Source organism: Melanerpes formicivorus, unplaced genomic scaffold (genome assembly GCF_026170545.1).
Source record: "Melanerpes formicivorus ecotype bairdi unplaced genomic scaffold, bMelFor1.0.p_v2 SCAF_112, whole genome shotgun sequence".
Classification (NCBI taxonomy): Eukaryota; Metazoa; Chordata; class Aves; order Piciformes; family Picidae; genus Melanerpes; species Melanerpes formicivorus.
In genome coordinates, this window is record NW_027142464.1 from 1,013,184 (window position 1) to 1,027,610 (window position 14,427).

At 63.1% G+C, this 14,427-nt stretch overlaps 1 protein-coding gene across 1 annotated transcript; it reads left to right on the top strand.

Moving 5' to 3' along the window:
* The first annotated feature begins 1,862 nt into the window (after window positions 1-1,862).
* KRT23 (keratin 23) lies at window positions 1,863-14,343 on the top strand. The gene is made up of 7 exons (XM_068166981.1): window positions 1,863-2,507; window positions 6,208-6,290; window positions 9,002-9,158; window positions 10,711-10,872; window positions 11,646-11,771; window positions 12,559-12,779; window positions 14,239-14,343. The coding sequence occupies exons 1-7, from the start codon at window positions 1,959-1,961 to the stop codon at window positions 14,306-14,308; spliced, it is 1,368 nt and encodes a 455-aa protein (XP_068023082.1). The 5' UTR covers window positions 1,863-1,958; the 3' UTR covers window positions 14,309-14,343.
* Window positions 14,344-14,427: the final 84 nt, after the last annotated feature.

Here is a 14,427-nt window from a genome sequence, read left to right on the forward strand (position 1 = left end):
GACAGCAGGGCACCTCCTCAGCAGCCACCACTGCACCCTGAGGAGCTTCCCAGTGCTGTGGTGGTGCTGACAGAGCAGAGCCCAGCCTGGCTCTGCAGGAAGTGTTTTGGCCTTCTCCATGGACCCTCACCACGTGCTGATGGCAACTGGGTGACAACTTTTCCACCTTGGGCAGGCTGAGCTTCCCAGGACTCACCTCCAGGTACCAGAGCAGCTTTGGGCTGTGCCAGCTGTGCTGTTCCTGCTGGGGGAGGCTCCATGAAACCCTCAGGGAGCAGGACAGAGGCTGAGCTGCCTCACAAGGCAGCAGCTGGCTGCTGGGAACCCCTCCCTGAGCAGCAGAGGTGAAGCAAAGGCTTTGGTTTATCTCACCTGGTTGGCACAGCCTGGCTTTGCCTTCCACTGCCCTATTCCATGAGCCTGCTGAGCTGCCAGGCTGCCAAACCAGCCTGAGCTGAGCAGGATGTTGTTGGTTCTATCACCATTTGGGCTTGAAGTCAGGCTTTCTTTTTCCTGTCTGCTGCTTCCAGCCCCTCTCCCTCTCCAGCAGTGGCAGCAAGCTGCAGCTCCTGGCAGCAGAATGGTTCCTGCCACACCTCCTGCACAAACAAATCCCCAGCGACCAACCCCTTCCCCCCCAAAAACAATGACAAATGCCAGCAGCTCCAGACAGGGAAGTGTGTGAGGAGGAATCTGTGGCACAGAGAAGCATCAGGTGCTGAGCAGAGCTGAGCTGAGCAGAGCTGAGCCAGGGCCACGAGGAGGAGCTCGAAACCTGCCCTAACCCCGACAGGCCTGGAGACAGCCCAGGGAGGCTGAGCTGCAGCAGCAAAGCTCCAAACGAGGCACAGGAGCCAAGGACCTCACCGAGTTTCCTCCAGGCCGCTGCAGTTCTGCTTTGCTCCGTCTCCCCCAGCCCCCCCACTCCCAGCAGCGGTGCCAGGGGAGGGCCTGGGGAGCCCTCAGCTGCTGGAAGGCAAACAGCTGCCCCAGCTCTGAGAGCCCAGTGCCCACCTGGCTCCCCACCTCTTCCCAAACCTTCCTCCTCCATCCCACCCCCAGCTCACAGTCTGGAACTCCTCTGGCAGCCCAGCTGTGGCCGTGGGGATGCCTCACAATTTGCCACCTGCTGAAGAGCTCTGCAGGAGCCCCTGGCCCCTGCTCTGGGGTGGGGGGTGGAAGGAGCTTGGCAGAAGGCTGCTGAAGCTTTCAGACTCTACCTGGCTGCCAGCTCAGTCTTGCAGGGCTTTGATTTCAGCTGAATCGTTCAGGGGCCCTTACAAACCCCAAATATTTGCTGTAGATAAGCAGGGAAATGTCCCAGCATGGAAACATCCTGGGAGGAGCAGCAGCAGGGCCAGCAAGGGCATTGCCAACCACCCCGGGGGGCCAGGAGGAGGACAGTGAAAGGTTTAAGGACCCAATTCTCAGCTCTTTCACCTGGAAATGGGCAGCAAAAGGGCCGAGCTGGACCCTCCCCACCCCGGGCTGGGGTTTTGCTCAGGTGGCAGAGGTTGGATCGCTCCATCCCAGCTCCCTGTGGCTGAAGCTGCTGGGCAGGAGGTGCTGGGGCCCGGGTGGAGGGGGGGTGTCACAGGCTGCTGGTGGAGAAGGGCACCAAAAGGGAAGGCTCCCGAGGGAGCAGAGCCTTGCCCCAGCTCTGCAGGCAGCCAACAGAGAACGAAACTCCTCCGCGGCAGGCAGGAGAGCAGCAGAGATTCACTCCACGGTTGGAAAAGCATCTGAGGCAGAGCTGCTGCTGCTCCACACCTCCCGATTTCAGCCACACCTCAGCATTAGAATATGAAAAGGGAGAGAGAGAGAGAGAGGAAAAAAAAACCAACAGCCAGCAACCCAAACAAGGCCGAGGGAAGGCTCCGGTGTGTGCCTGCAAACAACAACAGCTGTGCGAGGCTCGGGACGGCTGCAGAATTGACCAAGAGGAAGCACGTTCGGTGATGACACAATCTTGTTGCTGTAGTCATTCATCGAAGGGAAACTCCCACAGGAAAAGGCATAAAGCAGCTCGGGGAAGGCTAAGGAGCTGCTCAGTGCTGCTCAAACACTGGGGCAGAGTCACAACAGAGCTAAACATGAGCACCAGCCCAGGCCCTCTGCAGTTCTTCCCTGGGTCCCTGAGGGGGGGCTCAGGGTGCGGGTTGGCCCCGCCAGGACCTTCCTACAGGCCTGCGGGGGCAGACGGTGGAGGCAGCAGCGCTCATCCCTTCTCCCCCGCCAGACCTCTCTGGCTGCCTGCTGGAGGAGGGGCAGCCTGGGCAGGCTTCAGCGAGCACCATGGGGAGAGCATCTTCCTGAGGGGGAGCGAGAAGCAGACCATGCAGAACCTGAATGACCGTTTGGCTGCCTACCTGGACAAGGTCCGTGCCCTGGAAGCAGCCAACGCTCAGCTGGAGAGCTGCATCCTGGAGTGGCACAAGACAAAGTCCCACGGGCAGAGGCAGGACTTCAGCCAGTACGAGCAGCACGTCACTGACATGCAGAGACAGGTAAGGGGCTGGGGTCGCCCTCTGGGTGGGCAGAAAGCCTTGGGAACGTCAGAGACACTGAGAGCGGCTGCAGGAGCTGGGCACAAACCCTCTGGCTGCTCCCAAGGAGAGCTGGGGAGCAGCAGGAGGCTGGAAGGAGACCCTAGGGGGGGGGGGTTGCTGTGCAGAGAGCTGTGTGCTGCCCAGGGCTGGCTCCTCTGCAGCAGGCTGTGGTGGGGCAGAGCTTTGCTCTCCTTGGCTGCCCGTGGATCCCAGAGGCCGGGAGCTGAGCTGCTGCCCTCTGCCACGCAGCCTGGCCGCAGCCCCTGCTGCCCTCCCCTGCCTTGGCTCCTGTGGGGGCAGCCGGTGAAACTCCAGGGGCTGGGGATCCGAGGAGCTTATGTAATCAGCTGGAAAAAATACTTGGCTGTAATTAAGAAAATCGCAGTGACAAATTCCTTGTGGATGTTTTCACTGTAATTAAAAGGAGAATTTCTGGTTCCTGCCAGTCGTTAATGGGGAGGCTCAGCAGCAGCTCTCGCCGGCTCCCGAGCTCACGTGTCTGCAGCCGGCAGCGCAGAGCTCGCCCCGGTCCCCGCCGGGCGCAGCGCCGGAGCCAGCCCTGCCGCCCGCCAGGGTCACTCACCCGGCGCAGCCGTCTGGGGCAGAGCCCGGAGCTGCTCCAGCCCGCTGCTGAGCTCTTCCCTCCCCGTCTGAGAGCACAGACAGAGCGAAAACCGCTGAGAGAAGAGAGCCTGGAAACGCTGCCGGCCCCCAGCTCTGCCGGCTGGGGCCGGGGCCTGAGCCAAGCTCGCTGGTGAATGTGTTGCCTGCAGGCAGATGAAGCGCTCCGACCACAGCCGCTGTGAGAGAGGCAGAACTGTCACCACCTGCCTCTGTTTTGAGGCCAAAGAAAGCTCAGCCCTCTCCAGGCCCAACACCTGAGCCCTCCTTTTGAGCCGGGCCAGAGGTAAAGCCTTCCCCAGGGGGAGCAGGAAAGTGTTCCCTGGATGTGGAACTCTCAGATCAGGAAGGCTCTGAGCCTGGGGGTGTAAAGCTGGTGGGGGTAGAGCCCTCCCTTGGCTCTGCCTGCACCCAAGGCACTCACTTCTGACCCTCAGCGCTGGAGCAGCTCTCCCTGGGCTGGGCTGGCAGCGCCCATCCCGGTGTGGGTCTCCTCCTGGGAGGAAAACCATTAAGGGATGGTTTCCAGGAGCCAGGGCAGTACTTCAGCCTCAGATTCCTCCTGTCTCTATAAACGATTGCAATTAGCACCCTGAGTGGCAGTCAAAGGAGGGAAAATGCAGCTTCTAATTATTAACCCTAATTAATTTAATTAACCATGAATTTAACAGTGAAAAGCAATTGAGACATTTAGATGACATTTAGACCCAATTTAGGCTGCTGTGTGCCACAGCCCAGACAGCCCAGGCCTGTGCTGCCCAGCCTGGGAGCCAGGCAGCCAGCTGGGTCCTACAGCCTGGACCACACGTCCCTGGATCCTGGAGTAAGGTGGAGCAGCCTGGCTGGAGGTGCCCAGGTGGAGCAAGAGGCTGCCCTGCTGCAGTCTGGCTCCCCTCTAAGCCTGGCACGGAGGCAGCTGGCACCAGGGGCTCAGGGCAGTCTCTCATTCAAATTCTGCACTGCTGAGGGAGCACCCAAGGGGTGCTGCTGGGCACAGGGCAGGGACATGCTGAGGATGAAGCAGTGCAGGTTGGAGAAGGACTTGGAGGGCACTTCTCATGCCACACTCTGTGGGTTCTGCCAGGCTGAGGGCTGGTCCCACTCGTGTTGCCCAAAGGGCTCTGTCCCATTGCCCACCCTGGCAAGGCACTGCCAGCTGCTCAGCACCAGGGGCCCACAGAAGCAGGCAAAGCACCAGCAGGGGTTCAGGTGGCACCAAAAGAGCCTTTAGGGGCAGGGCTGGGAGATGGCACAAAGCTGGAGAACCCAAACCTTCCTTCCCCATGGCCTTGTTGCCTCCCACAGGAGCACTTCCCATGCTCTAAGGATGGGTTCAGGAGTTGCCTCTCCCCTGCCAGGAGCAGCAGCAGGTGCAGGGCATTGTTTCACCTCTTCAGCTGCCCTTGATCATGTCCCAGGGCAGTGTCCCAGGTGTGCTAATTGCTCAAGAGGGCTCAGCCCGTTAGCAGATTAGCTCCAGCCTTCCACAGGCACCTTCTGCCCTGCCAGAGAGGGAAACTTCTGCCTCTCCAGGACAGTTCTGTCATTTCCTTCTCCCTCTGTGACTCATTCAGGTGTGGGAAGTTTCCCTCCAAGGTGCTGAGGGCTCAGTAAGTGCCTGATGATTTCTGCAGAGCCCAGATGCTGCCTGGGTGCTGAGCGAAGGCAGCCGCAGGAGCTGCAGCCCTGCTGCTCTTGGCCAGGGGCACCATGCCCCAAGGACCTGGGCTGCTGCCAGCTGTGCAGGAGGTCCTGCTGGGCTTCTGTCACTCTGGAATGCAGCACTCAGCTTCTCCTCCTCAGGTGCACAGTTCAGAGCTGGCTGATGCACAGCCAGGGCTGCCCAGAGCTGGGCCCTCGGTGCCTGCTGCGCTCCCTCCCGCTCCCTTCAGAGCCCTTTGCAGCCCCCCAGAGCAAAACCATCCCTGAGCCCCTGCCTGCTCCTGCACACTGCAGTACCCTTGGAGGTGAATAGCAGAGTGGGCCAAGAGCACTGGGGGTTGGTGCTGCTCTCCAGCATCCAGCTGCCCTCCAGCAGGTCTGGGGAGGTTCTCCTCCTCCTCTGCTCTGCCCTGGTGAGGCCACAGCTGCAGCATTGTGCCCAGTTTTGGGCTCCCCAGTTCCAGAGGGACAGGGATCTGCTGGGGAGAGTCCAACAGAGGCTGTGAGGATGATGAAGGGACTGGAACAGCTCTGCTGGGAAGAAAGGCTGAGAGCCCTGGGGCTGCTTAGTGTGGAGAGGAAAAGGCTGAGAGGGAACCTGATCAATGCCTGAGGGCTGGGGGTCAGGAGGCAGAGGCCAGGCTCTGCTTGGTGGTGCCCACAGGGCACAGTGGGTACAAGCTGGAACCCAGGAGGTTCCACCTCAGCAGGAGGAGAAACTTCTTTGCTGTGAGGGTGGCAGAGCCCTGGAGCAGGCTGCCCAGGGGGGCTGTGGAGCCTCCTTCCGTGCAGAGCTTCCAACCCCCCCTGGATGTGTTCCTGGGTGCCCTGCCCTGGCAGGGAGGTTGGATGGATGATCTCTGGAGGTCCCTTTCCCACCCCTAGCCCTGTGTGACCCTCAGGAGGGTGATCCATGCCGCTCCAGACTGCACCCCCCCGAGGGCTGGAGGGGTCCTGCTCAGGGCTGCCTGTGCAGCTCAGCAGGGAGCCAGCCAGGGCTCTGTGCACTCAGCTAATTGTCAGCATCTGATTAACTCCAGCGTCTTAATTGTGCTCAGCTAATGGCCCTGCCCCGAAGGCTGCTTTCTGGGGATGCTGAGCAGAATCAAATTGAGCAGACAAAAAAGCCAGAGGAGGGCAGAGGCTGCTGGGCTGTACCACACCGAGGGGGCTGGGGGATGCTGTCCACGGCCTCCAGCTGGCCAGGAGCAGCCGCGGGGAAGAGAGACAGAGGCTAGGGGCCAGCGGTGCAGCAACATCCGAGGGGCTTTTGTTCCTTCCCGTGGGAATTCTGCTCTTGGGAGGCTTCCCCCCAGCAGCAGAGAGCCCAGAGCAGGGCAGGCTGCTCCCCACCCCCTGTGGCTCTCTTTGGCAGATCGAGGATGGCAAAATCACCAACGCCAGCATCCTGCTGCAGATCGACAACGCCAGCATGGCCTCCGAGGACTTCAGGCTCAAGTAAGCTTCTCCTTGGTCACTCCTGGCAAGAAAGAGGATCAGGCAGGAGGCTGCTGCTGGACTCAGGCCAGAGGATGAGCCCAGGGCTGGAGCAGCTCTGCTGTGAGCACAGGCTGAGGGAGCTGGGGCTGTGCAGCTGGAGAGGAGAAGGCTCCAGGGGGACCTCAGAGCTGCCTGCCAGGACCTGAAGGGATCCTGCAGGAAGGCTGCAGAGAGACTTCTCCTGAGGGTGTCTGAGCCAGGCCCAGGGGGAATGGTTTGGAGCTGAGGCAGAGCAGGGTTAGAGTGGAGCTGAGGCAGAAGTTGCTGAGTGTGAGGCTGCTGAGGCTCTGGCCCAGGCTGCCCAGGGAGGCTGTGGCTGCCTCCTGCCTGGGGGTGTTCCAGGCCAGGCTGGATGAGGCCTTGAGCAGCAGAGTCCAGCTGAGAGCTGTCCCTGGGCATGGAAGGGAGGTTGGAGCAGCTGAGCTCTGAGCTCCCTTCCCCCCTGAGCCATCCCAGGGCTCTGTGACTCTGCTGAGGCTTGCTGCTGACCCTGGCTAAATGAGACCAAGGCAGGAGAAATAACCCAGAAAGGATGAAAAGGATGTGCAAGCCACAAATGATTGGTGAACAATCCTGAGTCACTCTGTTGATGATACTGGAGCCCAGGTCCTGCAGAGCAGGTTTTGCAGCAGACACTTGATGCTTGTGACAAAAGGCTCTCAAACTGTCACCTGGGAGTGCAAATTAACTCTTCTCTGCAGCAGCTTCCCCAGGCCAGCCCCAATCCATTTCCTGTGCTTGGCACCCCCTGCCCAGCCCAGCAGGAAATTCCTGTCCCAGCTCTCTTCTGCTCTGCAGACTCCCAAGTCCTGCTGCAGCCCCTGGCTGCTGCTGCCTTGGCTGCCCAGAGCAGCTTGGGGGCTTTCAGGTGCTGCTGAGGGATGATTCTGGGACCAGCACAGAGCCAAAGTGCTTGGGCAGAGAGCTGGCAGCTCAGGCAGGTTGGTGCCATGGGCAGGAGGTTGATGCCCAGCTGCTCACAGACCTGGGGACACTGCTCCAAAGAAGGAGGCTGAGCAGGGAGCCCTTCCCCAGCTGCCTGCCCTCCTGAAGCTGCTCTGAGGCTGGAGTCACAGAATGGCTCTGAGGCACCACCAGGGCCCACCAGGAATGAGGCACAGGCAGAGAGGCTGTGGAGCAAAGGAGCTTCCTGTGCCCCAGGGGAGACAGAGCAGAGCCCTTCTGATGTGCTGGCAAAGTGCAGGAGGTTAGAGAGGGTCACCAGGAGCTGGGACACAACTGCTGTGCTCTGAAGGGCTGCAGGGGAGCAGGAGGCACTGATGGCTGCTGCTGTCCTCACCCCCTCGAGAGCCACAGCCCCTGGGTGAGGGCTAAAGTGCAGAGAGGCCAAGGGAAGCAGGAGCAGGTCCTGCACAGCCTGGAGCAGGTCCTGCACAGCCTGGAGCAGGAGAGGTGAGGAGGAAAGGAAAGCCCAGGTGGAAGTCCTCTTGCTCTGAGGAGTGTTCAGGGCGGTTCAAGGAGCATCTCTGGGCAGCAGGATTTCTTTCCTGGGCTTTTTCTTCTCTCCACTTCCCTATTCAGGGGACTCACAGCATGGTCTGGGTTGGAAGGGACCTCCAAAGGTCACCCAGTCCAACCCCCCCCCCTCAGCAGGGACATCCTCCCCTGGCTCAGGTTGCCCAGAGCCCTGTGCAGCCTCACCTTGAGTAATTGCAGGGATGGAGCCTCAACCACCTTAGCCTTAGACAAGTCTGCCTCTCTCTGACACCACTTATGCAGAGGCCAGCAGCAGCCCTGCTCACCCCGCCCAGCAGCGGCCCTGCTCCCCCCCCCCTCAGCAGCGGCTCCACTCCCCCCCAGCCCCGCTGCCCACCCCAGCCTCACTTCCCAGCCCCGCTGCCCTTCCCAGCCCCGCTGCCCGCCCCAGCCCCACTTCCCAGCCCCGCTGCCCGCCCCAGCCCCGCTTCCCAGCCCCGCTTCCCAGCCCCGCTGCCGCCCCCAGCCCCGCTGCCCAGCCCCGCTGCCCAGCCCCGCTGCCCAGCCCCGCTGCCCAGCCCCGCTGCCCCCTCCCCAGCCCCACTTCCCAGCCCCGCTGCCGCCCCCAGCCCCGCTGCCCAGCCCCGCTGCCCCCCTCCCCAGCCCCGCTTCCCAGCCCCGCTGCCGCCCCCAGCCCCGCTTCCCAGCCCCGCTGCCCCCTCCCCAGCCCCACTTCCCAGCCCCGCTGCCGCCCCCAGCCCCACTTCCCAGCCCCGCCGCCCGCCGGCCCCCAGCCGCGCTGCCCCCAGCCCCGCCGCCCCCTCCCCAGCCGCGCTGCCCCCAGCTCCGCCGCCCCCTCCCCAGCCCCGCCGCCCCCTCCCCAGCCCCGCCGCCCCCTCCCCAGCCCCGCTGCCCCCAGCCCCGCTGCCCCCAGCCCCGCTGCCCCCAGCCCCGCCGCCCCCTCCCCAGCCGCGCTTCCCCCTCCCCAGCCGCGCTTCCCCCTCCCCAGCCGCGCTTCCCCCTCCCCAGCCGCGCTTCCCCCCTCCCCAGCCGCGCTGCCCCCCTCCCCAGCCGCGCTGCCCCCTCCCCAGCCGCGCTGCCCCCCTCCCCAGCCCCGCTGCCCCCTCCCCAGCCCCGCTGCCCCCTCCCCAGCCCCGCTGCCCCCAGCCCCCGCTGCCCCCTCCCCAGCCCCGCTGCCCCCAGCCGCGCTGCCCAGCCCCCGCTGTGCCCAGGCTGGAGGCGGAGCGCGCTCGCCGGCAGGGAGTGCAGCTGGATGTGGAGAACCTGCGGAAGGAGCTGGATGGCCTGACCATAGTGACCACAGACCTGGAGATGGAGATTGAGAGCCTGAGGGAAGAGCACATCCTGAGGAGGAAGGACCACGAGGAGGTAGGGAAAAGCTCCTGCGGCGCCAGGGGCTGGGCTTGGGGTCAGCACCCTCCCCCCCCCCCCGGCCTGGGGGCTGCAGGAGCTGCGGGGGGGGGGCTGCGGCACGGCCCAGGAGGGGCCCAGAGCTTGGGCAGCGCAGTTGGGATTCGAGGGAGGAGGACAAATTGCTGCCTCTGCCTCCTCTCTTCCCTGGGCACCAACCTGTGTGCCAGAGCCAGCTGAGGGCTGCTTTGCTCTCAGGAGCTCTTTGGCAGGAGCACAGAGGGTCGAGGGGAGCCTTGCTGCTTGCCCTGGGCTCCTCACAGAGCTCTCCCTCTGCTCTGGGTCTGTCCCTCCACAGAAGCAAGAAGTGGTTGAGGTTGAGAGGACCTCTGGAGCTCACTGCCCCCCAGCCCTGGCAGGGTCATCTGGAGCAGGCTGACCTGAGCTGCCCAGACCTTGAACTCTCGAAGGAGTGCCTGGGGGAGGCCAAGTGAGAGGACTTCTCCTTGCCCCTTGTGCTGTCCTTGGGCAGCCCTGAGCAGAGCCTGGCTCCAGCCCTGCACCTCTTTGTCCCCAGCCCTGAGGCCAGCCCTCAGGCTGCTCTGCTCCCAGCTCCCTCAGCCTGTGCTCACAGGGAGCTGTTCCACTGCCCTCAGCAGCTTTGTGGCTCTGGGATGGACTCTTCCAAGCAACTCCCTGAGGTCCTTTGTGAACCGAGTGGCCCAGAACTGGATGCAATATTCCAGCTGTGAGCAGGGCAGAGCAGGGGGGGGGCAGGAGGGCAGAGCAGGGGGGGCAGGAGGGCAGAGCATGGGGGGGCAGGAGGGCAGAGCCCTGAGCCTGAGCTGCATGCTGGAGGCTGTGATGTCATTCCCTGCCCTGGCCTCTTTGCCAGGCTGCTTTGGCTGCTGGTACCCAGCACCAGCACCCAGCACTGTGCTAGAGCAAAAGGAATGCAGCCAGTCCTGCCCAACCTGTCCCTAATGATGTTGTTTACACACTAATTATAGGCTCTAATCCAATTACTCCTCTAACAATTACACAGAGCTTTCTGCATGGCTCTCCTGTAAACTTCGTTATAGTTCCATAAATATTAAGACAGAGGCCAAGGGAGCTGCAGCTGCTGAGGGATCCTCATCAAAGGCTTTGGGCTGCTCCTGCAGACATCCACACACAAGTGGCTCAGCTCAGCTCAGCTCAGCTCCTCCAGAGACACTCCAGGAGGAGGTTTTCCTCCCCCTGCTCTGCTGAGCTCTCCAGCACCAGGCAGGGGAAGGCTCTGCTCCCACTCAGGCCACAGGCAGCTCCTGGCTGGTGTTAACCAAACACAAATCCAACCCCATCAGCCTCCCCCATGGGCAGGTGTCTGAGAGGGGGGGGAGCTGGGAGGGGATCACAGAGTCACCCAGGTTGGAAGAGACCTCCAAGGTCATCAAGCCCAACCAACCCCCCAGCCCTGGCTGATCAACCAGCCCACGGCACCCGGCGCCTCAGCCAGGATGAGCAAGAGAGGACCAAAAGCTTCCATTCATGACCAAGTTTTCTGCTTTCTCTGCTACTCCCTGAGCAGGACATGGAAGCCAATCGCTCCCCACAGGACCTCAGAGTGGATGTGAAGGTGAAAGCTGCACCCCCTGAGGACCTGGCCAAGATCCTGGCTGCCATCAGGGAGGACTATGAAGCCATCATCGAGAAGAACAGGCAGAGCCTGGACAGTTGGTACAGGGAGCAGGTAACAGCTGCCCGCCGCCCCGGCCCCAGCTGCCAGCTGCCTGCTGCCCCCCGCTGCCCCGGCCACAGCCACCCCTGCCCCCACTGACCCAGCTGCCCCAGCCCCAGCTGCCCCAGCCGCCCGCTGCCCCGGCCCCGGCCCCAGCAGCCCCTGCCCTCACTGCCCCGGCCCCAGCCGCCCCTGCTCCCACTGCCCCGACCCCCAGCCACCCCAGCTGTCCTCTGCCCCCGGCCCCAGCCGCCCCGGCCCCAGCCACCCGCTGCCCCCACTGCCCCATCCCCAGCCGCCCACTGCCCCGGCCGACCCTGCCCCCACTGCCCCAGCTGCCCGCTGCCCTAGTCCCAGCCGCCCCGGCCCCCGCCGCCCTGGCCTCCGCCACCTCGGCCCCAGCCCCCGCTGCCCAGCCCCCGCTGCCCAGCCCCCGCTGCCCCGGCCCCCGCCCCAGCCGCCCCTGCCCCCGCTGCCCCCGCTGCCCCCGCTGCCCCTGCCCCCCGCTGCCCCGGCCCCAGCCACCCACTGCCCCAGCCCCAGCTGCCCCAGCCCCCCGCTGCCCCCGCTGCCCCCCGCTGCCCCTGCCCCCCGCCGCCCCTGCCCCTGCTGCCCCGGCCGCCCCTGCCCCCACTGCCTCGGCCGCCCCAGCCCCCGCCGCCCCTGCCCCCCCTGCCCCCACTGCCCCAGCCCTGCGCCGCCCCCGGCCTCCACCGCCCCCGCTGCCCCCGCTGCCCGCTGCAGGTCACTGACCTGCCTCAGCTCCTCTCTTGCTTTGCTCTCAGAGCTCAGCCACGACCCTAGCAGCGAGCCCTGACCCGGAGCAGCTGCAGCGCAACGAGAATGAGATCAAGGACCTGAAACGCACCCTGCAGGCCCTGGACATCGAGCTGCAGGCACAGATGAGTAAGGTACCTCCTGCAGACCCCCCCTGCCTGAGCCCCCCCCTGCCTGACCCAGAACTGTCCTGGGCCAGACCCCAGAGCCTGGCCTGACCTCATCGTCGTCATTAAGTGCCAGGGAAGCTGGAACTGGGACTGTGCCTGGCTGAGCCAAACAGAGGCAGCAACCAGCAGAGAGAAGGGGGAGGAAGGATACAAAATAGAGCAAACCAGGGGGAGAAGGAAGAGGTTGGAGAGCAGCAAGCATGAGCTGGGGAGAAAATGTGCAGGCAGCCAGGGGCAGCCCTCTCCTGCTGCCTGCAACAGGGGAGCTGCAGTGAGCTCTGCTGCAGCAGCTGCACAGCCACGGCCTGCAGAGCTGGGAGCAGCTGTGGGCAGCCAGGGCAGAAGTGGCCAAAGAGCCAGGGCACAGCTCCTGGGCAGGGAGGAGCTGGGCAGGGAGGAGGGACTCCAGGGGTGCCCCACACCCCTTTGAGACGAGGCCTGCACACAGTGGTGCAGATGCAGGAGGGCAGTGGAACACTGCAGCAGGTTGCCCAGGGAGGTGGTTGAGGTCCCATCCCTGCTGAGGCTGGACAGGGCTCTGGGCAACCTGACCTGGCTGGGGATGTCCCTGCTGACAGCAGGGGGGTTGGACTGGATGCCCTGTAGAGGTCCCTTCCTGCCCAGCCCCTCCTGGGGGGTTGCTGTCTGTGTGCAGTCAGACCACCCCAGCCCTCCCTGCGCCAGCTGCAGGGCTGGGCTGCTGCTGCCCCTGCCCCCAGCAGCGCTGAGCCTGCCCGGTGTGCCCTGGCAGAAGCAGATGCTGGAGGACAGCCTGGCCGCCACGCGTGGCTCCTACGCCGCCGCGCTGCAGGACATGCAGCAAATCATCTGCAGGAGCGAGCAGGAGCTGGGGCAGCTGCGCCACGACCTCAAGCAGCAGAGCAATCAGTACAAGGTCCTGCTGGGCATCAAGACCAGGCTGGAGAAGGAGATTTCCACCTACCGCCTGCTGCTGGAAGGGAAGGCTGAGGGGTAAGGCACAGCCGGGGCAGGGCAGAGCTCAGCTCTGCTCCTGGGCTGCTTCCTCCTTTCCTCCTCTTTCCTCCTCTTTCCTCCTCTTTCCTCCTCTTTCCTCCTCTTTCCTCCTCTTTCCTCCTCTTTCCTCCTCTTTCCTCCTCTTTCCTCCTCTTTCCTCCTCTTTCCTCCTCTTTCCTCCTCTTTCCTCCTCTTTCCTCCTCTTTCCTCCTCTTTCCTCCTCTTTCCTCCTCTTTCCTCCTCTTTCCTCCTCTTTCCTCCTCTTTCCTCCTCTTTCCTCCTCTTTCCTCCTCTTTCCTCCTCTTTCCTCCTCTTTCCTCCTCTTTCCTCCTCTTTCCTCCTCTTTCCTCCTCTTTCCTCCTCTTTCCTCCTCTTTCCTCCTCTTTCCTCCTCTTTCCTCCTCTTTCCTCCTCTTTCCTCCTCTTTCCTCCTCTTTCCTCCTCTTTCCTCCTCTTTCCTCCCCCAACTACATCAAGGGCTGGAGCAGAATAAAGAGCTTGAGCCACCTGAGTGCACAGAGAACCTGGGCTCAGTGCAGCTGGGATTTGCCTCCCTTAATAGCTCTGCTTATTAGAAACTAATAACTCTGCCCTCTCCCCCCCAGCAGCCCTGGCTCAGCACAGCAAAGGTGCCAGGCCCAGGCAGCTTTGGCCATTTCCTGTCCTGAGGGAGCTGGGGCTGTGCAGCCTGCAGAGGAGAAAGATCCAGGGGGACCTCAGAGCTGCCTGTCAGGACCTGAAGGGATCCTGAAGGAAGGCTGCAGAGAGACTTCTCCTGAGGGGGGTCTGGAGACAGCACCATGGGGAAGGGTTTGGAACTGAAGCAGAAGTTGCTCAGTGTGAGGCTGCTGAGCCTCTGGCCCAGGCTGCCCAGGGAGGCTGTGGCTGCCTCCTGCCTGGGGGTGCTCAGGGCCAGGCTGGTTGAGGCCTTGAGCAGCTGAATCTAGCTGAGAGCTGTCCCTGGGCATGGAGGGGAGGTTGGAGCAGCTGAGCTCTGAGCTCCCTTCCCACCCTGAGCCGTTCCATGATGCCTCATAACAAGTTGTGGACCAAAAGGAAGCCTGGAGACAAGGTTAGCCCTGGAGCCTGCCAGCTCCAAGCAGCAGCACCCACACTGCACAGGAGCCCTCTGCTGAAGGGGGTTTGCTTCCCCCACCTCTGCCTTCTCTGCACCCAGGCACTCTTGAGCCTCTTTGCTCCCCCAGAGTGGGTCCTGCTCACAGAGCCAGCAGAAGGCAGAGCAGTGAAGCAGCAATGAGGGCACCCCCGGGGGTGTCTGTGCCAGGGAGGAGAAGCCCTCAGCTAGAAAAGCTTCAGCCTCGTTGAACTTCTTATTGTTCCCTCCTATTGTGGTGCAGAAGCTGCTCCCTAGTGAGGAGAGCTCGAGAAGGGGGTGGAAGGCTTCCTGGAACCAGCCCAGTCATTGCTTTTTGTTCTCTGTTTTGTTATCTTTGCAGGGTAGCAAGGAAATCTGAATCAAAAGCCAAAGGTAAAAGTCCCTCCCTGTGTGCTCCACAGCAGCTCTGAGTTGCTGTCCTCTCCCCCCCAGGTGTTCCTCAGACCCTTACAGGAGGACCTCAGGAGGCTTTGCAGGGCAGTTAAGCTCCTGAGAACATCAGGGGCTCCTTGTCTCCTGGCAGGCAGCT